Source organism: Anguilla anguilla, chromosome 4, assembly GCF_013347855.1.
Source record: "Anguilla anguilla isolate fAngAng1 chromosome 4, fAngAng1.pri, whole genome shotgun sequence".
Classification (NCBI taxonomy): domain Eukaryota; kingdom Metazoa; phylum Chordata; class Actinopteri; order Anguilliformes; family Anguillidae; genus Anguilla; species Anguilla anguilla.
In genome coordinates, this window is record NC_049204.1 from 24,135,204 (window position 1) to 24,156,872 (window position 21,669).

Sequence of the window (21,669 nt, forward strand, 5' to 3'; positions counted from 1 at the left end):
GGATGGTGATTTTCTCCATGTTTAACTCTACGAATTGAATCTTCCAGAGTGCCACACCCTGTTAAGAAAGGAAAGTAACATTTAATGAGTCGCCCTGACGAAGGCTGTGTGAAGCCGAAACATGTTGCTGTAGTTTTTAAATGTTTCTATATTAACTAGCCCCTCATTAAATGCTTTTTATTCTAAGAAGAGTGCCTTGGACTTGCTGTACTCATTTAATGAGTCCATTTGATATCCGGTTGATGTGAATAATAATACCAGTCCACAACTGTATTGATTGAATTAACGTTTGGTTAGCATATGTTTATATTACCAGTGTATCACTGTAACTAAATTTGAGGGATCTTTTTGCATTTGAATTACACACCCATAACTACAATGGTAGTGGCATGTCTAGTCTAGTACACTGCAGGGAACTAGTATAAAGATTATGCTCCCTTATCTGATTTTTATGCTCTTAAAATGTTATACTTTTGCACTTCTGTTGTCCTGTAGTCATTTGCTGAGGTCTGCCAAGTGCCATTGTAAGCAAATGTGAATTGTAATATTCACTCATTACATTACATTACAGGCATTTGGCAGACGCTCTTATCCAGAGCGACGTACAACAAAGTGTATAACCATAACCAGGAACAAGTATGACGAAACCCCTAGAGAGAAGTACCGGTCCAAGTGCAGGGAACAACCGCATAGTTCAACTTGGACCCTGAAGGTTAAACTGATTAACACTAACACAACGAGAACGGCAACAACGCAGTCTATGGAAAAAATACAAGCAGTAGTTAAGACAGTTAATGCACCTAAGTCACCTACGAAACAGCTGTCTAGTTACAACCCTAAGCTTACAGTCATTTACAGGGGGGTAGGGAGGGATGGGGAGAGGTGCAGCCTGAAGAGGTGAGTCTTCAGTCGTCGTTTGAAATGGGTGACTTAAAACATGACTTTAAAAATTGTTCATTGTGCATTGTGATTTACCATCCTGTCAACAGTTGGAATTTGAGCATTTTACAACCTACAAGGCCAAAATGGTAAAATGGCTTAACTTAACATACTAACTAGATTCCCTTCAGCAATGTAGCTATCTCTTGTTAGGTATACAGTTGTGGTACAATACATTGTCAATAGCAATTCATTTGATTTACTGTGTAATCACTGCTATCAAAATAATTTACTGTGAAGGGTACCCACGTGTGACATGGACAATCCAGTGTCAATTCAGTATGGCAAGACTGGTGTAAGAAACCCCTCAGACACACCAAATGATGCATTAAGGTCACCAACAGCAAGAAACCAAAACTTATTATGTCGAGGCTACCAACTGTAAGAAAGCCCTCCCCAAACCAAACAGCAGAAGTATTTGATTGGCGAAGGAACACATGTAGCCTTACCAGGTGCTACTGGAATGGGACTTCTTTCATGTTATCTCAGTTATCTGACAAAAAATGTTTTAACCTTTCTTCTGTGCTAACAGTTATGCATAGATGGAGGAGACTGCTGTCCACCAGTAGTGTGGTTTTATACAAATTGCTATCTAGTTGGTAGATGCGGACCTGTCTTTGGCTTGTGTAGCCTGCATAAATACAATTGTGTATTCTGCTACAACACAATAGGCGAGTGACTACAGGTTGTTGATATCCTACGTTCTATGTGTATGCTAGGACCTTAAAACTGCTAGGTGTGCAGCGGTAAGAGCGAAAGAGGAATGACAGGCTAAAATAAATGCAGTTTATTGTTCAGTTTGTCTAGTAATAATGACAATATACAATGGTGCAAAATGTGAGTGATTAAACAGCTATACGCGTAAATGGCTTATATGTGTAGGACCCGTGTTGATGAGTCTCCTCAAACCACTGTATGTCTCCCCTTATATACAAAATGATAAAAGCAAAACCAAAGTCATCAAATAAAGACTCAATCATGGCAAAACAGTATTGATCAATAATCTTTCTTGCACTACCACTGTAAGCATGTCACACCAGGTTAACCTTTTTATCTGGCTGGGTGCTGACCCATATGTTTCAAGATCTTCAGTTGAGCATAATTCTGTGATCAAAATACCAGACCAAAGGGTGAAGCTTTTTTTTTTTTTTTAAATGTCTGAAAAAGTTTATTGAGCAAAGAACAAAGCCTAAACAGTAAAGCTGTTTTTATATAAACCCAGGAAAAACACCACCATCCCTCTCCATTTAAGCAAATCATATATTACTATAATATCCCATGGGGTACAAACTGCAACTTAAAGAAGGCCTTTACTTCTGTCATTGAACAGCACAGAAGTCTGAAATCTTTCATAAATGTACATTGATATCATAAAAAACAAGGCTGTGCTACAGGATAGGTGAATTTAAGCTTCACATCATCAATCAATAGTGTTTTCAGACAGAACCTAATTTTAATTTCAAATTTAATTAAAAGAAAATTGCATAAAAAGACTTATCACAATCAAAAACTTTTTGGTGTTCTGCAGAATATATCGCCTTTAGATAAGCTCACAAAAGGCTCTGAATGTAAGTTTTTCAACCCAAAGAACAGAACATAAGAACCCCTTGAAACTACCCTTAGCTATCAGTCTATATAATTACTGTTTCATTAATAAAACTGTATACTCAGAAACAAATATATTTTCTGACAAATTTTCCTTAGAGGCCGGAATTTCCTTTACTACATTGGAAACTGCAACATCTGTAGTAACACCTGGCCATACACAGCATCTCTCTCAGTCTCTTCTGAGGTTGTTAAGTCTCTCCTCCAGGTCAGCATCTGCGTCGGCCAGCGCTGCTTGCGGTTCAGCCTTCTTTCCACCAGCAACTGAGAGACTACCCCCCGTGGATGGTAGGTTTGACAGTTCATCAGACAGATTCAAACCAAGTTCATCCAATACCTGGGAGACAACTGCATCACTTTCTTCCTCGTCATCTTCATCTCCCATGGCATCATCGATCGCATCATTCATCATCTCTTCTTTCATGTCCATGATTTCACTCTGTCGCTCAAACTCCATCATGATCTTCTGAATCTGCGGCAGCTTCAACTGTCTGTTCATGGTTGCCATAGCCTTGGTGACTCCCTTCATTGCTTGCGCCATACTGTTGTTGGACTTCAGTGTCTGAATCTTCAAGCTGACAGCTTGAATGTTTGCCTTCATCATGATGAACTTCTTGACATAGCGCCTGGTGCGAACAAGATCCTTGGCCATTATCTTCACTGCATCCATCTGGCCCTGTTTAGCCATTTTCTTGATGTCTGCAATGATTTTCTTCTCCTGTTGCTCCAGCTTCTGTCTCTCTCGGTCGAGATCTCTCATGGCTCGATTCAAGGCTCTCTGGTTCTGCCTCAGCATTTCTTCCGGGGTCTTTCTCTTTCCAAATAGGAACTCCATTTCAGATTTGACCGCTGATTGACTCGGTAGAAAACAATGTTTTAATGCCCTCAGTAAAATTCCACGAGACAGCTGTTTTCAGGTAATTCTTAAAGTTTCTAACAAACCAGTTTTATTTGTTCGCTTCGGTTCGCCTTTTATTTCTGCGTCAACACCCGACGAAGAATACCGACGCAATAAAATGATGTCATGGCGCTGAAATGTGACGACCGCTATGGATACGAGGATGCTACTGGTCGTTGGTTTGGCGTCACCTTATTGTTATGGTGTTTCAAAGGTGAGTCACTGAGTTGATTTACCAGTTTAGCTACATAGCTATCATGTTTGTAACCTGTGTATTTTATGTCCAAACAAAGCCTAAATGTTTTTTTGCCAAATAGTTGTCACACAAGGATCACGTAACTAAGTTAACGTAGACTAACTAGCTAGCTATGGATTTGTCCGTTTTTGTGCGCCAGAGTTAGCCATCGTACAGTAATACACCTAACGAGTCAAACGCGGTGTTGGCTGGTTAACGCACGTAGCAGTAAATGTTCCGAAAAGATTCAGTTTAAAAATGTTTCTCGTGTTGTCTTTCTGATTGTTTCAAAGAATATTGCGCGTGTTTAGACGATGTGGAATCACACCGGGAGCTGGAGTTCTGCACTGGAGAGGGCGCAGGCGCAGCTCTCAGGGCGGAGATTTTTTAACAAGTCGGACAACAGTCCAGCAGATGAGCTTCAGGTAACGTTATTTGACTATGGAGAAAAAGTTACTAAGTGCCTCTGTATAAAAACAGGCGATGGCAATCCATATATATATATAAATTATAGATTAATATAATTTAACAGAGAATGTGATATATAATGTACAGTGTATTCAAGCAGTCGTCCTTAGTGAAATTAGATGCACGTGAAGAACCGTATTAAATTTTTTGTGTCCCTAGGAATACATGGATGCACTGATCAAGAAGAAAACTGCGCTACAAGTGAGACGCACGTATGATGATCTGAGTGACATCTCCTCAGATGACAGAGAGAGTGAGCATAATAATCCTGTGACTGGCATTGCCGAGAAAAGACTGCTGGACAGTCCGACGGTAAGGCCAAGGGGTGGCCAGGGGAGCAGGTTTCTCAAGAAAGTACCACCGAAAGCTGTGACCAGTAGCCAGTCACCAGCACTCAGCAGGGCAGGCGTGCAGAAGGAGGAGCCCAGAAGCGTGGCCTCCTCTCGGCAGGGCTCACAGAGCGCAGCCCTGACCAGACTGGCACTCATCGAAGACCGCTTCAAAAACCGCTTTCAGGCGAGGGAAGGCCCGGTCACAGATGCGCCGGACCGTGAGGACACGCCCCTGACTGCTCAGTCTCACGGCGAGCTGAGTGTTCAGGGAAGCCGTTTCCTCAAGAAGAAGAGCGCTTCCGTTACTCGGCGGCAGGATCCGGAGCCAGTTAAGGCTAGCAGGGCCAGCGCTCCTCAGCTGAGCTTTTCTGCTAAGGGTGTGAGCCTGGACAGCGACGAGGAGGATATGAAGAAGCTCCTCGGAGGCCCCCTTGATTCATCTGATGAAAGCTTGGCAAAAAAATATGAACTCCCTGTTCAGGAGACCCCCCCTCCTGTTAAAAAGGTATCTAGCGACTGCCTTAAGAGGCCCCAGTCTTTTCACTTCATGCTTAAGACTTGGGCAGTGGTTTTGTTTTGACGGGCTAAGTGTTGGGGCATTTCCATGCTTTGTACATTTATTGTAGTTTGAGTAATCAAAAGAAAAAAGAGTAACTTTTAACTGAAATTTTGATTTGCCTCCTTGGTGGTATTAATTTATTTTGTCACATACATTAATATAATGGATTTTCCCAGTGTTGATGTGATTGCTATATCTATCTATATATTCTCTTGCAGTCATACATAAAAAGCAGTCAGAAGTTCACTCCGGAACACCCCCCCTTCGCTGACAGAAACCCTCCATCTAGAACAAAATCGCCATCGCCCACCCCTCCCAGCCGGGGGTCACCCAGGCGTAGTGGCATCCGGAGGAGCCCCTCTTACTCTTTGAGAAATGCCTCCATGGTTCTCTCTCCTACCCCTTCGCCTCCAAACATCCCCTCTCTCGGAAGGACTGTGTCCCCCAGGGTCAAGTTCCTGAGGCCCTCCCTGTCTTCTGTTTCGGTGCACAGTGAAATCCATTCATTGGACGAGCTGTTCCCAGATGCCCCACCCTCTGATGACACAATCAGTGAGCAAAGTGAGACATCTGGTAAGCCTTGTAGGTCTTGGAACACAAATTTTCCTGCATGTTTTGGTCTCCAAAACGTTTGTGAACAAAATTCCTTTGTCATCTGCAGAGTTCAAGATTAACATTATGAGTTTGGATGAACTTGTTCCAGACACCTTAGGAGCAGTTAAGAAACCAGTAGAAAAGAAAGTAAGTGAAGCCTTCTTTGAACCGGTCTTAATTCATATACCTCCTGCCTAGGATAGTTTATATAACTAACAATTTTTTGTGTTACAAAAGAAAACTAAGGAAGATTCGGTCAAGAAGACAGAATCCCCTTCGCTCAGCTTAAACGTGGTGCTTGCTGATGACGTCTTGAGCGAGGAAGAGATCCAGCCTGCTGAAGACAAAATGGAATACGAGAGCGACTTTGAGAGTGAGATACAGACCGAGGAGGACCACAGCGTGAGCGAGATCTCCGAGCACCTTGGACGCAGGGATAAAGAAGCGTCCACAGCCTCTGAGGTGTGGGATGGGTCCAGGAGAGCTGGTGAATCCGAAAAATCAGTATCGTACTCCTCCCGGTCAGAGTTCAACAGATCAGATGGGTCACAAAGCGGCAGCAGAAGGGGTTCGTATTTGCGATCGTCCGCCTCTGCCTCCCTCTCTGACACCATCACACCGCCCCACGAGCGACGCAAAGCCCGTCAGACAGCGCAAGAGGCTGGAGTACAGACGCAGATGGACGGGCTCTCCTACACCTGGGCTTCAGGTTTGTTTCTTAAAAGTTCCGCCCTTTCCCACCTTTGTTTTGATGCACATCCTGTCAGTCCCGATAGTTTGACTACTTGTGGTCCTTTGGAAGGTTGGGCTGCTTTGGGTCCCTCAGTCGGAATGTCTCACGTGGACCCCACTCCAATCGCAAGTCACATCGTCAGCGCCGAGGCAGTGGAAGGTGAGTCACCCGTAGCAGTTTTACTACAATAAATTCATTAAACAGTAACTCTTATCAGAGTTAAGAGAAAATAAGTGTGTCCATGTGAGTTATACAAGCAACAGTGCCGGACCTGGCTAACAACACTCAGACCAGCAAGTACATTATTAAAGCACTAAGGGCTGTTTTCCCTGGCAAGGATTAAGCCTAGTCTTGGACTAAAAACATTTCCCCAATGGCAATACCCACGAAAAAGTAAACTTAGTCTTGGACTGGGCTTAATCCTCGTCTGGGAAGCCAGCCCTAAATGTATATGCAGCTGTGTTAAGCTTCACTTGCGTTTATCAACATGTTACACTCATTTTGAATACAGCTGTTAATGTTAGAACCACTTAAAGTGGTGATTTGCTGTTCTCAAAAAACGCAAGTCACTGAAGCTAAAATAGTTTCAGTGGCATGGCACAGGCTCAAAGAGGACTCGACACTGAATTCTGTGAATTTCTTTTACACCAGTAGCCTGTGATCTGAAAGACCTTCTTTGCTTTCTCTCAGCCCTGACGGCATACAGTCCTGCAGTGCTGGCGCTCAACGACATGCTGAGACAGCAGCTGGCCCTGACCCGGCAGATTGTGGAAGTCAGCAGGCACCTTCACTCTTCACTGCTCGAGTCCCTGGGCCCCGCTAACTACAGCTACACAACCCTGGAGGATACGAAGGAGGTAATCCCGCCTCAATCTTCTGAAAAATCTCAGACTATCAACATTTTGCCTGGATAATGCAAGACTTGTCTGAATGCTCAAGACAGTCATCTGCCCAGCGTTCGGATTTATGTCTTAAAATCCACCCAAACTTGTTTAACTCGGTTGTTTTCTCAGTTTATACGTCGCCACAAGTCTCCCAAATTGACAGTGGAGGAGGCTCTGGAGGAGGTGCTTCAGGAGATGAGGGAGTACCACTACATCTGACCCGGAGCAGCAGAAACACTGAGAAAGATGGAAGAGTGGGACAAGCATACTGTACCTGCTCAAGTGAGAGGGATAGTTAAGCCTAAAAATGGCCGTTGTCCATAAATTCTTTTCACCTCAAGAAATGTCAGAGATCCCTCAAGAGTGGTAATTGTCAGGTCAAAAGACATTTCAGAACAGAAGTAATTCCATTTACTTTTTGGGGAAATTATCCCTTTAAGGTAAAAAAATCACTGGAAAAAGGTTTGCTATCCTACAAATTCATTTTGATTAACTGCATAGCTGAATTTTCACTGTACTGTACATAAGCATGGCTGAATACCATGTTTATACAAATATTCAGAAATATAATTTAATATTTTTGTACAAGTTTTATGAGTGTTTTTATACAGCTTAGTAAAATACCTTCCATACAGAGAAATTATCCCTTGTGACTAATGGAAATTATTTAACAATCTGTGTTCTGTACCCAATCCCCATTGCTTCAGGTTTTACATGATCAGTAGCTATGAATTATGTATGTTTTGATAACATTTAGCCGTTTTGACAGATGTTTTGCCAAAAAATAATATTTTTCCTACATTAAACTTTCCCTGTGACAAGCAGCATCCTCAGCTGGAGAAAGCTTTAGCACATTTGCACGTGGGGAATATTGGAATGAAGCATAACTTTGTCACTACACAGACATATTGCAACTTGCCACCAACCTCCCTGAGCAGTGACAGTACTCCAAAATGTGGCTACATACAGTGGCTCAAGACAACTTTATTGAAGCCAGCTAGCAAACAGAGTTGCTACATCACTACAGAACTTAAAATTGCACTACGTACAGTAGCTAACCAACTAATGACGCTAGCTTCATGGTCTTTTTCATGAAGTCAGACCAACTGGCCAGTCTCCAAACACCAGAGTAATCGTGTGGTCTTCTGCTAGAGTACATGCATTAATTTGACTGGCATGACAACAATTACACTACACCTCTTCACAAACAATTTAAAGCAGCCATGTTAGAAATTCACTGGCACCCTCACTGGCACAAGTTTTTTAGCATTTTCATTTGCAAAGAAAAACACTCCATCAAGCCTTTAAAACCCTTTATTTATTGACATTTTATAGTCTGGATGGTGAAACATACAAAGATTACTGTGGAAACTATATCCTCAATGTTTGAATATACATTACCATATGGTTTTTAAAAAGAAAGTCACAGTACTCTACATTATTTCCAGGCAATCAGGCTAGAATTTTCTAAAAGAACAGATGTTTTTTTTTTTAAAGAAATGGTCTAGACTACAAAATCAATCTTACTTAAGGACCTCTCTGAATTTTGGTTCTTAGAAAGATGCACATCAGACGCAAGACAGACAAAAATACTGCCGGGCCTCGGAGTTAGTTACAAAAATCACATTTATTTGAGCAGGATACAATCTGCTGATGCATTGTGGGAGTTTTGGAATCTGAGCGGAGTCTACGATCACTCTGTAGGAGCAGGTTCCGAGGGCTCCCGATTCACTGTACAGAAAACAAACAGAACAGTTTATACCTGCATACAGTGGTCATGTTAAATTAAAATTAATTAATCGTGGTGCAATGTGAATCACAGCATTATACATTCAAAATTGATTGCCTTTTCTTATAGCATCATTTAAATTAGACTGATAGGGCATTTTCCAGAGGGGGAAATAAAATAATGAAATTGACGACAAAGCAGAGAGGCAAGTTGCTCTTCTGCAGGCAAAACTCATGCAAAATAATAAGATATTACGCATGGCTATGGTAGCAGCACACCAAACATGAAGCAAAACATGAAAAAAAGGAGTCTGACAGCTCATACCCTCCTCCCTTGCCTTCATACGGGCGACAAAGTTGTAACTCTTGTTCCTGCGGTAATTTTCGTACGGGTCATCCAGTGACACGCCCACTCCCTTGTACTGGTCCCACTTGTCCCGGATGTCTCCTCCCTTGATGGGATCCTGGATGCCCTGCTCCTTGGCTCCCAGCCCACCGCATCCACTCCATCCTTTTGAGATTAAAGTAAATAAATCTCTCCAGAGCAGGAACACAGGCCTTTACATTGGAACACATCATTCTATGGAAACAGCTTAGCTAAATCGAAACTGCACCCGTAGCGAGTTGCAGTGTGAATAAATGTGCGGGGAAGGTACCCATTTTCATTAGCATCTGGTGGCCCTTGTTCTCCTCCCCCAGCCTCAGTTCCGGTGGGATGGAGGAAGCTGCAGACCCGAGCCCAGAGGTGGAGCTGCATGCCAAGCACACACAAAGAACTCAGTACCAGTATCTTTAGATGAGTCCGGATGTGTAGCAGGTATTACAAGTTTGTTTTTAAACTCGCAAAACAAGAGAGACAGTTCCCCAGAGCAGCTAGTGTGTGCTTTCCAACAGTCTGGGGCTGTGTCCAGGGAGACTTACGGAGGGGTGGGGCTGCGGGATTTGGTGCGACGCCTCTTGTCCGGGGAGCGAGACCTGGACCGGGACCTGGAGCGGGAGCGGCTGCGGGACGAGCGGGACCCGCTCCTGCTTCTGGAAAAATCCGCACAGCTCAGTCAGCAAGCGCTGCTGTCGCAAGGGCCGTGAAGCAAGCAAGCATGTCTATCGGAGCAAGAAGATCACAGCGAGCGGCGGCGGCCGTACCTGGACCGTGACCTGGAGTAGGACCGAGACCTGGAGCGGGACCGTGACCTGGAGGAGGAGCGCGAGGACTTGGAGGACCTGGAGCTGGAGCGGGACGAGGACCGGCCCCGACTTCGCGAGCGGCTGCGTGAGCGGCTTCCTCGGCCACTGCGGGAGGAGAGAACGGTGTTAGCGCGGTGTTAGCGCGGTGTTAGCGCCTGCGCGCACAGTCAACGCCTGAGCGCCGGGACGCCAAAACGCTTCCTCACCTGTTCCTCTTCTCCTGCCCCTTTTTCCTCCTGGCTCTCATCTTCGCTCTGAAAAACTCGTACAGGCCGTTCTGTTCCCAGCCCTCACTGGGGGAAGGAGAAATCATAAAAATAAATTAAACATTCAATACACCAGATGAGCTGCATTTACTGAGAAGAAACACAAGCACTGGAGCAATGAGTGAGGAGAGACAGAGGTTTCGAGAACAAGAAAAAGCGATGCACATTGTTCCGCATTCCATGTGTGCAAGCGGCTTACGATTGGTTCAAATCAGAGAATGAGTCAAAGCATGTTGCTCTGTCAATTTTTGTTTTCATGAAACAATCACAATGAACAACGCAAACACTCATCTACTCTAGAGATGAGCGCAGGCATGCAGTGGGATGTTAAAGCAGGCTGTGCCGGGCGTAGGGGGCGTTACCTGTTCCTGGGCCTGTCGTGAGAGGGGGGGCTGTAGAAGGCCTCCACAGCTGCCAGCAGACGGTCACTGGGGGGCATGGGAGGAGGCAGGCGGATGTCTTTGGGGTCCAGGGGCTTGTAGTCGTGGTCTTCAAGCTGGGCCGAGCGAGGAAGTGAGGAGACGTGTGAGCTCAAACCATGGCTGTGGCTACTCTGTGTGTTCAGCTGAAGCCAGTTTAAGGCAAACCAAACCACTGCTAAAACATTATTTGGCCCTAGGGTCAAGCACTCGTTAAATTTTGCCCATATCCCTAGCTGTGAGAGAAACGTCTCTTCTGTTGCTCTAGGGACACAATATTATCAGCCATGAACAAGGGGCACCACCAGGGATTTTGGGCCCCATGAAAAAAACCTCACATTGGGACCCGCCATCCCACAAAATCCTACATTCTATTATTTTTTGAGGGCCCCAGTCAGTCAGGGCCCGGGGCCATGAAAGCTCACACCAGAACCCTGCACAGCACCGCATTACCCAGAGTGCACCACTCTGCTGGCTTACTCACTTTCACTAGAGGGGCCATCAGTCCGGCGGGCAGGTCGAAGTACGGGACGTTTGGCACCAGGCTGGGGTCGTCCTGGTTGACGTGGGAGGGGGCCTGGCGTCTCATGTGGGGGGACTGCCCGTTAAAGCCGTGCGGCGGGGGGCCGAAGTCGGGGTGCTGGTTTCCCCCCCACGGTGGGTGCTCCGACATCCCCGGAGGGGGGATCCTCTGGCTGGGGTGGTGGTGGGGAGGAGGCCCCAGCTCTGTGAAAGAGGAGCACAAACGTACACGCGTGCACAAGCCTTCAGAAGTCCCACTATCGCTCTCAAAAACCACTATTCCCTTAAAATGTACGACTGGAAAAAGAAATATCTGCTTGAACCCGTTAGAATGGAAACCCTGGGCTGGGTTCCATACAGTTGAGAATTCTGCAACCCATGCTCTGCACAGGTATGCATACAGCAGCATGAGTAATATGAACAATAAAGGAAAGCAAATAAAATATCAGCCACTGTTTCCACTGACCCAGCTTCGCCGTACACGTGTCATTTTAATGCAATCAAATATGCGCTCAGAATTTCACCCAATCGCACCCCACACGCTGATCCCCAAGGTGTCCACTCACACCCTCCTGTGCTGCTTGTAAATACGCCTCATCTACCCACAATTAGAGGTATTATTTGACAGCAGGATAAAGCTTTTCATAATCACATTTTGGAAAGATCAAAATAAAAAGACTGGCAAATACAGCTTTGTAATTATGCTACGTGATGCAAACAAGATGTTACGTAGCTAGGAGTAAGCACTGAGATGCTTTCTGTGAAGACACATTCCCAGAGCAGCAGAGCTTTCATTTGGGCTTAACCCACGAGTGTGGTTAAGGGTTCCCCGAGGCACTGTTAAGCCCAGTTCAGACCAAAGATTTGCGAGGCGGCGAGATGCAACATTGTAAAACTCGCCACCTGCGATAAGACTAGTTGAATCACCTTCAACGACAAGCGCCAGTGTCAGGCGTTCCGAGACGTGTAGTTCAGACTGCAGCAACTGCTCTCTGCAACGTTCTAAAACGGTTAGTCGCGTCGCAAATCTTTGGACTGAACCAGGCTTGAGTCTGGGTGAGTTAACAGCTCAAGCCCAGCAAATGCACAGCGGAGTCGGGTCAAGGGAAACACCGCGGGCGCCACACAGAAACCCCAGTGACAGTGACGGGGCCAGTGCTACACAGAAACCCCAGTGAAGGGGCCAGCACCACACAGAAACCCCAGTGACAGTGACGGGGCCAGCACCACACAGAAACCCCAGTGAAGGGGCCAGCGCTACACAGAAACCCCAGTGAAGGGGCCAGCGCCACACAGAAACCCCAGTGACGGTGCCAGTGCTACACAGAAACCCCAGTGACAGTGACGGGGCCAGCGCTACGCAGAAACCCCAGTGATGGGGCCAGCGCCACACACAAACCCCAGTGAAGGGGCCAGCGCTACACAGAAACCCCAGTGAAAGGGCCAGCACTACACAGAAACCCCAGTGAAGGGGCCAGCGCTACACAGAAACCCCAGTGACGAGCGCACGTCTCCTTACCTCCCGGGAAGTCCCCCTGCGGGTAGTCAAAGCGATGGGGCGGGTAGGGCGGCCGCTCGAAGTGATGGCGCGGGGGGAAGTCCTCCTGCATGAAGCGTGGCGGGAAGCGGCCGAAGTTGTGCGGGGGGTGGGGGGGCTGGTTAAACGGGGGGGGCTGCTGGTGGGGGGGGAACGGGCCTCGGAAGTGCGGGGGGCGCTGCATTCGGAAGGGCGGCTCCCTCTGACCCCAGGGCGGCTGCTCCGGCTGGCTGCTCCAGGGCGGCTGCTCGTACTGGCCGCTCCAGGACGGCGGGGGCTCCGGCGCGCCGCTCCAGGGGCCGCTCTCCCGCGGGCCGCTCCAGCTGGAGTCCCGCTGCTCGTTCCACATGCCCTCGTGGCTGTTCCAGGGCGGGCACGGGGGCGGGGCCTGCGTAGGGTCGAACGGCGGCTGGAGGACAAACGTGCGTGTTAAAACCAAAAAAGCACGGCCGTACGGTCAACAAGGTTCATCTTATTCTGTTCATTTAAATTCCGATTTGATTGCTTACAATTCTATCTTAACTGTAATGTAATGCAACGTAATGTAACTAAAGAGTAGGTTCTTTCAAAATTCTAAGGCAGTGTTCTAGAACTCCATTGCTTTCAACTGCCAGTGATTGTTACATCAGCATTAGAATGTTCAGTTAAGAGCATTCTAATCACACATTTGTGATCTCACACCTTAGAAGGTTAATTGGAACAGTCACATGAATAACATCTGAAACTGTCCCCAGAACATTCTCCTATCAATATACTGACCTTACAACAATATTTGCCTTGTTTCTCTCTTTTTGGAAAACATTCAATCCTGTACTGTACATTTGGGGTACTGTAGTCTTTAAGACATGACCCTAGTTGTCCTACTCTTGTTCAGTGAAGCTGCAGTTAAATGTAAGTGTGTTTTGGTGCAGAGGGAGCATGCTGTTCACGGTGGGGGGGGGGGGGGGGGGGGGGGGAGGCCTACCGGCTGCTGCGGGGCCCATGCAGAGATGTTGTGTTGGGGGTCAAACCAGCTGGGCTTAGAGGCAGGGATTGGTTCATTGGGGCCACTGGGGGCGGAGTCAGGAGGCCTGGCCGGAGCCCCATCATAATCTGGGGGCGGGACGGCCAAGGGCGGCTTCACATCCCCTGCACACACCAGCAGACACAGGCGCCAGGTTTGAGTTACAGGTACAGATAATATCCCAGTCCTAGTGTGCTCACTATGAAGACCGGAAGCTGTTAGCGGCCATTTTAAAATGCGTTCAATCCTGAAGTAAACAAATCACAACCCCTTCAAAGAGGCTTTCTGAAGTTAACAATGAACAGACCCCTTTTCGTTAAGTGTTTTCAGCTCAAGGATCAGACAGCACTGAGAGTGACAAACAAACCTAAAGCTAAACAAATGCAAACACAGGTAAACGATGTTAACAAGCTCACGTAATGCAGTATGTTCGTTCAGGCTGTATAAAGCGAGATGGTGACCGGGCGGGTGAGTCTCACCAGGCTGTGTGGTCACCGCGGCGACCTGCGACGCAGGCTTCACCTCGGCGTCCCCCGGCGGTAACTGCCCGGCCGCCACCGCCGCCGCCGCGCTGTGCTGCTGCTTCAGGTTGGCCACGAACTCCTCGTGCTGGGACTTGAGGGTCTGGATCTGCTGCTGGAAGGCCAGCTGTATGGGCTGCACCACGGCGGCGTACTCGGTGATGAGCGAGGCCTGGTACTGACCCAGGCCCAGAGCCGGGCTCTGCAGCTGCTGGATCGTCACCTCGTCGAAGTAGCCGTTCTTCTCCCACAGCTGCAGCAACTGGGGCCAGAGAGAGGGAGGTCGTTACGGCTCTTACTGTGGCCGTTATATACGCTTCAGTAATGTGTATATCAAAATATGACATGCTAATAAACCATTGTGAATCCGAATCTGAGACACAGAGACAGAGAGACATAGGGAAAGAGACACTGAGAGACTAACAGAGAAATAGAGAGACAGGGAGAGAGGAGAGATAGATGGGGAGAGATAGAGACAGAGAAAGAGAGAAAAAAGACAGAGAGAATGACAGAGGGGGAATCAGCCAGGTCATTATGCAACAGGAGTCGACTTGGTTATATCCACAACAGACTTGGTCTCAATGCTGAGCTTAAAGTGGAGGTTCTGGTTATTTAAAGAGAAAGAGGAAACGGAAGGCAGCAGAAGCAGGCAAACTCACTCTGGCTATCTTCTGCTGCTTGTCCTCCTCCACGGCCAGGAAGCTTGTGCAGTAAATGGGCACCACAACCTTCTGCAGAGCAGCCAGCAGGTCCCTCTGCTGCTTCCTCTGGCTGAAAGAGCCACAGGGCAGACTGCACTAATGTTCAACTGATCAGGGCCCACCACAATGCCATTCAAACATTCAAACATTCAAAACACAAAACTTTACTCCTTTTGAAAAATTCAGTAACACAACCACCTTTCATGACCTCTCTTAAATCCCCACATTACAATGTGAAGAGTACAACTGTGTAAATGTTACAGCAAAGAAATTTAAAGCACATCATTTCTCATCGTTGCAAAGCCGTTGCGTCCGGTGTTGGACGGCGGCCGAGTGCGTACCAGTGGTGCAGGACGTCGTTGGTGAGATAGATGAGGTGCAGGCGGAGCTCGAAGTGAGCGCCGTCCGTGGTGATGCGGTTGCGCAGGTGGCGGGTCATCAGCTCGCAGTGCTGCGGTGACTTGGCGTTGTTGAACATCCAGTTTTTCCCAGCCTGCACAAACCAACAGGGGCCATTTAAAATACAGATCGCGTAACGCCAAACGCAGGCGATCCGGCAGGCCCTCTGGTACTCGGGCGGCTCTGCTCCTCCCTACCGAGATGGCGTCCTTGGTGCAGGTGTCAATAATGGGCTGGAGCAGGCTGTCGAACTCGGCCATGTCCAGCTGCGTCTCCACCAGGAGCTTCTGTGTCTGCTGTTCCATAGCCAGCGCAATAGCGGCAGTCACTTGCTCCTAGAATCACCAGACGGCAACACATCTTTTAGCATGGCTTTTAGCATACCCCCTTTTTCATGCAGATTGAACATACAGCAGAGCTGCCCAATTCTGTTCCGGATGATCTACCATCCCCTAAGTTTTTGTCTCAACCCTAATTTTGCATACCTGATTCGATTAGCAGCTCAACAAAATCTTAGCCATTGAATGAAGCATGCTTTGTTGGGGTTGGAACGAAAACCTACAGGACGGTATATCAGCAGGAACAAGACTGGGCAGCCCTGACATACAGTATAACATGGTACGGTGCAAACCCTGAGCTGTATACTTCACTTATTAACTGTAATAAATGCATGCAGCGTTTCCCCACTTTCAACCCATGGAACTTTTCATCCAGGGCTAAAGTTGCCATGGCCACGTCCTATTTGCATGCATAATCACACACCTGTCTGAGACTGTGCAGATGCTGTTCCTGCTGCTGCAGGTTCCACTGGCTCTGCTGGATCAGCTCGTCCACTGAGGGCGTGGCCGGAGGGATGGGGGGCGGCGGCATCATGGCCATTGGGGGTGGGCCATCTGGAGGCTCCTGCCCTGGCTGCTTGCAAATCACTGCCAAAAAAAAAAAGAACATCATGCATAATTACTTCATGACATCGATCCAACGGTCACTACAGAGCCCAAGAGATGCCTTACCTGCCAGAGAAAAGGAAAAGCCCTTCTGACAGCAATGACCCCACCCTGCCATCCACCTCACACACTACATGATGACTACAGTAAGTCCACAATAACTTCTTTCACATATCCAACAATAAACAGTTCATTCTCTACTGCACTGGCTGTTAAGCAAAACTGGCTTCAGCAATGGTGCATACTTAATGCCAGGCCCACAAAGGAAAACAATGCTAGCCATGGAAAATGGACGTTTTTCCACATGCAAACAGATTCATGCATGCGACCTTATGCCCTCTTCATGTCATAGAATTTATGTTCACTGCTACACAGTATGCCTTGAAAAGGGAAACAAAAAGCTGCTAAATCTGACTCAAGGACAGCATGTGGAAAAAAACAGCATAGCATCAAGACAAGGCATCTTAAATCCATTAAAACCAAACAACAAGCAAAGACAAAAAAGTAAAAAGCAAGAATAAATATTTTCTGTTTTACTGAATAACCCCTCTAGATATTTAAACTAGATCTTTCAACAAGAAATATGAAAGTTATACTTTTTTTCCATGATATATACAGAGGATGCATGTCCACTTGCCATTCTGACAGAACTAGCATAACTAGTCGATGAGGACACAGCTACCGTTATCCATAGCAGACTAGTCGCATTTCATTTAAACACAAGTAAATGGGCACAAAAATATTTCAACAAACACCCAAGGTAAGCACTATGAAGTTTAGTGTTTGGTAGGTTTCAGAACTCTTGCCCTCTGAGGATCGGACTATAGACAAAGCACTTTCATTGACAGTACAGTGCACCTCATCATTCAGGTCTGTTCTGAACTGCTCAGGTACCAACCAAGGTCTTTTTAAAAAACTATGGCTATTTATTAATCGCCAAGTGCTCTAAGCATAGGGGCTTCTTTTCATTGGCTCATTCAATCAAAAGTAACAAACAAATATCCGAGTAAAGCAAGACAAAATATAAAGCGGAAATAAAACTAAAAGAAAAACCAAGCTTTCAGGCTCAGATGATGCCAAAACACTGAACGAAATGAGCATGTTTGGATTCCGCTTCCAAAAAAAGAAAATTTCTTGGTAACATTCTAGTAAATACCTTCCAACTTATACTCCTCACATTCCTGTGTAGTAGAATCTATAAGGAAAGAAGGAAACCTTTAATACAGTATATAGGTGCACCTTCTTTGCTTCAGAGAAACCAACTACAATTATGATAATTCAGTTAGTTTTCAGTCTATACATAGGCATGTTAACAAGTGTGATACACCATTTAACTTAAATCGCTATACTTTTATTTACTCTAAATGGACAAAGCGTCACAACTCCCCATTATGCTGCATAATCTCCGACGATATTTTTGTGAAATCAATCAGTTAAGGAAACACATCCCGTTTAATACAACTACAAAGAAAAATTCAAGACCTGAACATCAAAGCATGTTATTAAGCCTATAGCAGTCATGACATATGTACGTACGCTGTTGCTGCTCAACGGCCAACTTGTACTTGTAGTAGTTGAAAAAATCTCCGCCAAATAAGAAGGAAAATTTGGGATTGTCCTTCTGCTTCTCCATTGTCATCTTCTCAAATTCAGGCCCATTCCGGGCCACAAACTGGGCCAATTTGTCAATGACATTCCTCAGTTCTTGGTCTGCGGGGGAAAATAAATAATCAGTCAACACGATAACTTGCGATCTGTTAGTAACCTCTGGTTCTTTCATGTCTGACAACATGCAACCTTTAATGATTGCATTGCATGTTTACACTCATGCAACGTTATAAGTGGTGCAATTAACTATTCAATATACCGCTTTTAAAATCAGGAGTACACATCTATCTAATGTTAATACCTAATAGCTAGGCAGCTAGTTTGTGATGGGAGGTATACAGCCGCCAAGACAACCAACGTCCAGTTGTCGACCATCGTGTGTACCTTTAACTTACTTTTCTTGAAATTTAATTTTTTTAACGTCGAATGAAAAATAAAATCAATCAATCAATAAAAATCAATCTGCTGACGACCTACACAAGTGGTGAGAGCTCGCTAGTCTAATTAACATAAAGCCTAGCTTTGTTAAGTTATGTTAACTTGCTAACGTTAGGTGTATCGTACACGCCATTATGTTGCGTGCAGGTTATGTTATTATAATAGTTATTCTGGCTATATAAGCTAACTCTATATTAAATACAATGTGTATCATCTCGCCGGTATTGATAGCCACCATCTATGAAACTACTCTGCTTGCCAACATCAGTTCAGACTACCTGCCCGGTAGCTAGCTAGCCTGCAAAGTGGGCCCGCGTAATGCAAGTGAGCACACATGTCTAACGTTATATTTATGAGCCAGCTAACGTTAGCTACTCACCCTCTGGAGGCGGTGGCATATCCATGGCTTTATGGCCACGAATTCCAAACAAAACTTCGATCAATTAACACTTCGATCAAATTACAGACTAAATTTATAAGAATTGGCGTCTTGCACCAAAGACAACAACCAGAATATTCCCAATACACCGGAAATGAATTGTCTTGATATATTTTTCGTCGGCGTTCAGCAATGATATTAATGCAGCTTAAAAACTAGCAGCGCCACCTTTAGGCGGCTGGTTTCTGGAGGAGTGACAAACAGCAGACGAGCACTTCTCTGCAATAACTGTCTCTGTGCGGGATTAATTAAATCAGGATCAGTTAAAATTGCCTGGCTTTAGACAGCCAGACTTGCGTAGTTAACTGTTTCATCGGGTTAAGGATGATCTGATCAAGCTATTTTAACCCAAGCCGTATTTGTCAATTCAAACTAGTGCAAAACACACCACACCACAAGAATTTAGCTGTGGAAATCAAATAAAATTATAATTGTAATGTAATAATTACAAAACACTTTTTCATACGTAATCAGCTTTTGAATCGTTCATATATAATATATAATGATTTTAAATGACTGCTTAAGATGATAGGGTATTACATAAGGGTTTTAAGATATTTAATAAATACTCATTAAAAACAGTTCATGGAAATTCTGTAAAAAGCAAGTTAAAGAATGCCCATTTAAGATGTTGCTAGACTAGTTTTGGCAGTGGCTCTATTACATTGTCAAAACGAAATGCCAGACGTTGTAATTAATAAGGGCAAATCTGAATAATTCAAAAGCAGATTTTTTATCTTAATTTATGGAAAAACTGTAGTGTATTAGCCATTATTTTCCTAATCACCATTTAAAAATGCATTTCAACCGTAGTGAAATCATAGTAGTGAAATCGTTTTAGGTCATAGCGTATTTAAAGAGTGACAACCGAGGAGGGGAAAAGTCTTTCGGTCATAATCTGCAAAAAATGTTTACTTTGGTTTCTCTGTTTATGTTACAGTGTCTGGATGGCATCCTTAATAAATCTTTAAGTTCACATCTCACTGAGAAGTAATACCATTGCTTGCTCATCTCATGCAATTCTTCTATCCCTCTTTAAAAGAGGTTTGTAAAGCCTTCACAACTTTACTGTCTTGATGAAAACGTTTTACTACACAGCGCAACCATTTCCATGGTACAACCACTAGTATTGTATGATGTATCAGAGAATACCATTGTAAAATGTGGTTTTTATTTTCTTCCACAAGGGGGCGGAAATTCTTTTGGCATTGCCTTGGTGCACCATTAAATAATTTTTTTTTTTTTTTTTAATTAAAAAAAAATATATATATATAAAACTGGCTTTTGTTGGATATGTACTGCCTGTGATATTGTCCAATGCTGCTTTTGCTCCTGTTTGTAACTTATTGGGCCTGCTAGTTGTGATATATATGCATTAAAGTATTATGACTATTCCGAGAAAACATTAAAAAGCATATTCATGCCAAAGAAAAAAAAAACACTTAATTTTCATACCTTGTGTAATAAGTGCCGTGAAAGCAACCATGCATCTTACAAATTCAGCCACTCCATGTGAGATTTTCCCCTAGGATTCACCCATAAACTATTACATATGAAAGGGCTCCATACAATTGGCAACAAATAAAATTAAGTGCTAGCAGCATTGTATAAAACATATCTGGTGCACAGCTCTACTGTCTATTCAACTAGAAATTAAACTATGGGAAGAACCCTGTGTGTAAGATTGGATGTTTGATTGGATCACTTTATGTGAGAGGTCAAAACATAGGCCATGTCATGGGAATCCTATTTTGGGATTTTTTTATATCTGCACTATTGAAATAATTCACTTGATTGCAGTCATTTCCCTACTCTAGATTCCAGAGTAACAAGCTTATACAAATAGAACATGCAGACAGATTACATCAGGTGTGTCAACATTGTCAGCTGTTCTCTGTGTTCTCTCTTCTCTGTTTCTATATTGGATACTCCCTATATTTACAAAGACACAAAGTAACAGAGTGAATCTGGGTCATACTGCAGATGTGTGAAGAGGCTGAAAATGTTCTTCAGAGAAAAACGGCCAAAATAACAGAGCAGATGCAGTTGTTTGCATTGGCGAGTTTGCAAGTCACTACTTTATTACCCCAGACAGACACCATGTCCTTTTTCACCAGCACACACACACACACAGACACACACGAAGGACACAAAAAAGCTGGCGCCAGCCAACAAACCCCCCACCCCCCTTCACTGACCTCCAATTATGTCATGCGAAAAAGCTACGTCCCATTGAAAAGCTTTCTTAATCAAACCCAATTAATTCCGCTCCTTTCCCTTATTATCCCCAGCGAGGAACGCGTCCTCCCAATCAGCCTGTTAACTCCAGCCTGGGCCCCATTAGAGGCCAAAGAGAGGGGAGCAAAATAATAGATTGTGCAATTAATTAGTCGTTAGAGACTTAATTGTTCTTAATGAATCCACAAGTCCATGAGTACTCATGAGTGATTCGTGGAGTAAGCCATTTTCCCTTTAGCTCCCTACTAATTAATCTGGTTTGTTAGTCATCTTTGTCTTTTCCCCTTGTCTTTCTCCCATTTAAAGTTTTTTTTTTTTTTTACAGTCTACAGCAACAAAATCCTTCTTTGTTTTTATGGGCCTGAAATAACAGAACAAGCGGGATAGAGGAAATGATTCTCCGTGCTCAGTCGAGCAGTTTCAGGGAATGTGGCAGGGGTACAAAGCAAAACTGGACCTGGACACCTCCTACAC

The 21,669-nt window shown here is 45.0% G+C and overlaps 3 protein-coding genes across 6 annotated transcripts; 1 reads left to right on the top strand and 2 right to left on the bottom strand.

The window, feature by feature from the left end:
• Positions 1 to 2,038: 2,038 nt before the first annotated feature.
• chmp2a (charged multivesicular body protein 2A) lies at positions 2,039 to 3,571 on the bottom strand. The gene has a single exon (XM_035415482.1). The coding sequence runs from the start codon at positions 3,377 to 3,379 to the stop codon at positions 2,717 to 2,719; it is 663 nt and encodes a 220-aa protein (XP_035271373.1). The 5' UTR covers positions 3,380 to 3,571; the 3' UTR covers positions 2,039 to 2,716.
• A 2-nt stretch (positions 3,572 to 3,573) lies between these two features.
• On the top strand, positions 3,574 to 8,072 carry c4h19orf44 (chromosome 4 C19orf44 homolog). 2 transcript variants are annotated; one of them, XM_035415481.1, is made up of 9 exons: positions 3,574 to 3,656; positions 3,971 to 4,102; positions 4,305 to 4,982; positions 5,255 to 5,609; positions 5,698 to 5,777; positions 5,868 to 6,339; positions 6,433 to 6,522; positions 7,054 to 7,220; positions 7,377 to 8,072. In XM_035415481.1, the coding sequence occupies exons 2-9, from the start codon at positions 3,992 to 3,994 to the stop codon at positions 7,464 to 7,466; spliced, it is 2,043 nt and encodes a 680-aa protein (XP_035271372.1). In that variant the 5' UTR covers positions 3,574 to 3,656; positions 3,971 to 3,991; the 3' UTR covers positions 7,467 to 8,072. The 2 variants fall into 2 exon arrangements, with proteins under 2 accessions (XP_035271372.1, XP_035271370.1); XM_035415479.1 differs by having other exon boundaries at positions 3,605 to 3,656; positions 3,989 to 4,102.
• A 473-nt stretch (positions 8,073 to 8,545) lies between these two features.
• Positions 8,546 to 19,053, bottom strand: cherp (calcium homeostasis endoplasmic reticulum protein). Of its 3 annotated transcripts, none has more exons than XM_035416090.1 (18): positions 18,898 to 19,053; positions 18,009 to 18,182; positions 17,629 to 17,667; positions 16,291 to 16,454; positions 15,726 to 15,863; positions 15,471 to 15,622; positions 15,088 to 15,199; positions 14,387 to 14,690; positions 13,869 to 14,032; positions 12,887 to 13,313; positions 11,330 to 11,571; positions 10,789 to 10,922; positions 10,367 to 10,453; positions 10,119 to 10,265; positions 9,897 to 10,007; positions 9,632 to 9,726; positions 9,301 to 9,486; positions 8,546 to 8,978 (listed from the first exon to the last, which is right to left on the bottom strand). In XM_035416090.1, exons 1-18 carry the CDS (start codon positions 18,920 to 18,922, stop codon positions 8,941 to 8,943), a joined length of 2,739 nt encoding a protein of 912 aa, XP_035271981.1. In that variant the 5' UTR covers positions 18,923 to 19,053; the 3' UTR covers positions 8,546 to 8,940. The 3 variants fall into 3 exon arrangements, with proteins under 3 accessions (XP_035271981.1, XP_035271983.1, XP_035271984.1); XM_035416093.1 differs by having other exon boundaries at positions 8,855 to 8,978; positions 9,314 to 9,486; XM_035416092.1 differs by lacking the exon at positions 17,629 to 17,667.
• Between the last annotated feature and the right edge of the window lie 2,616 nt (positions 19,054 to 21,669).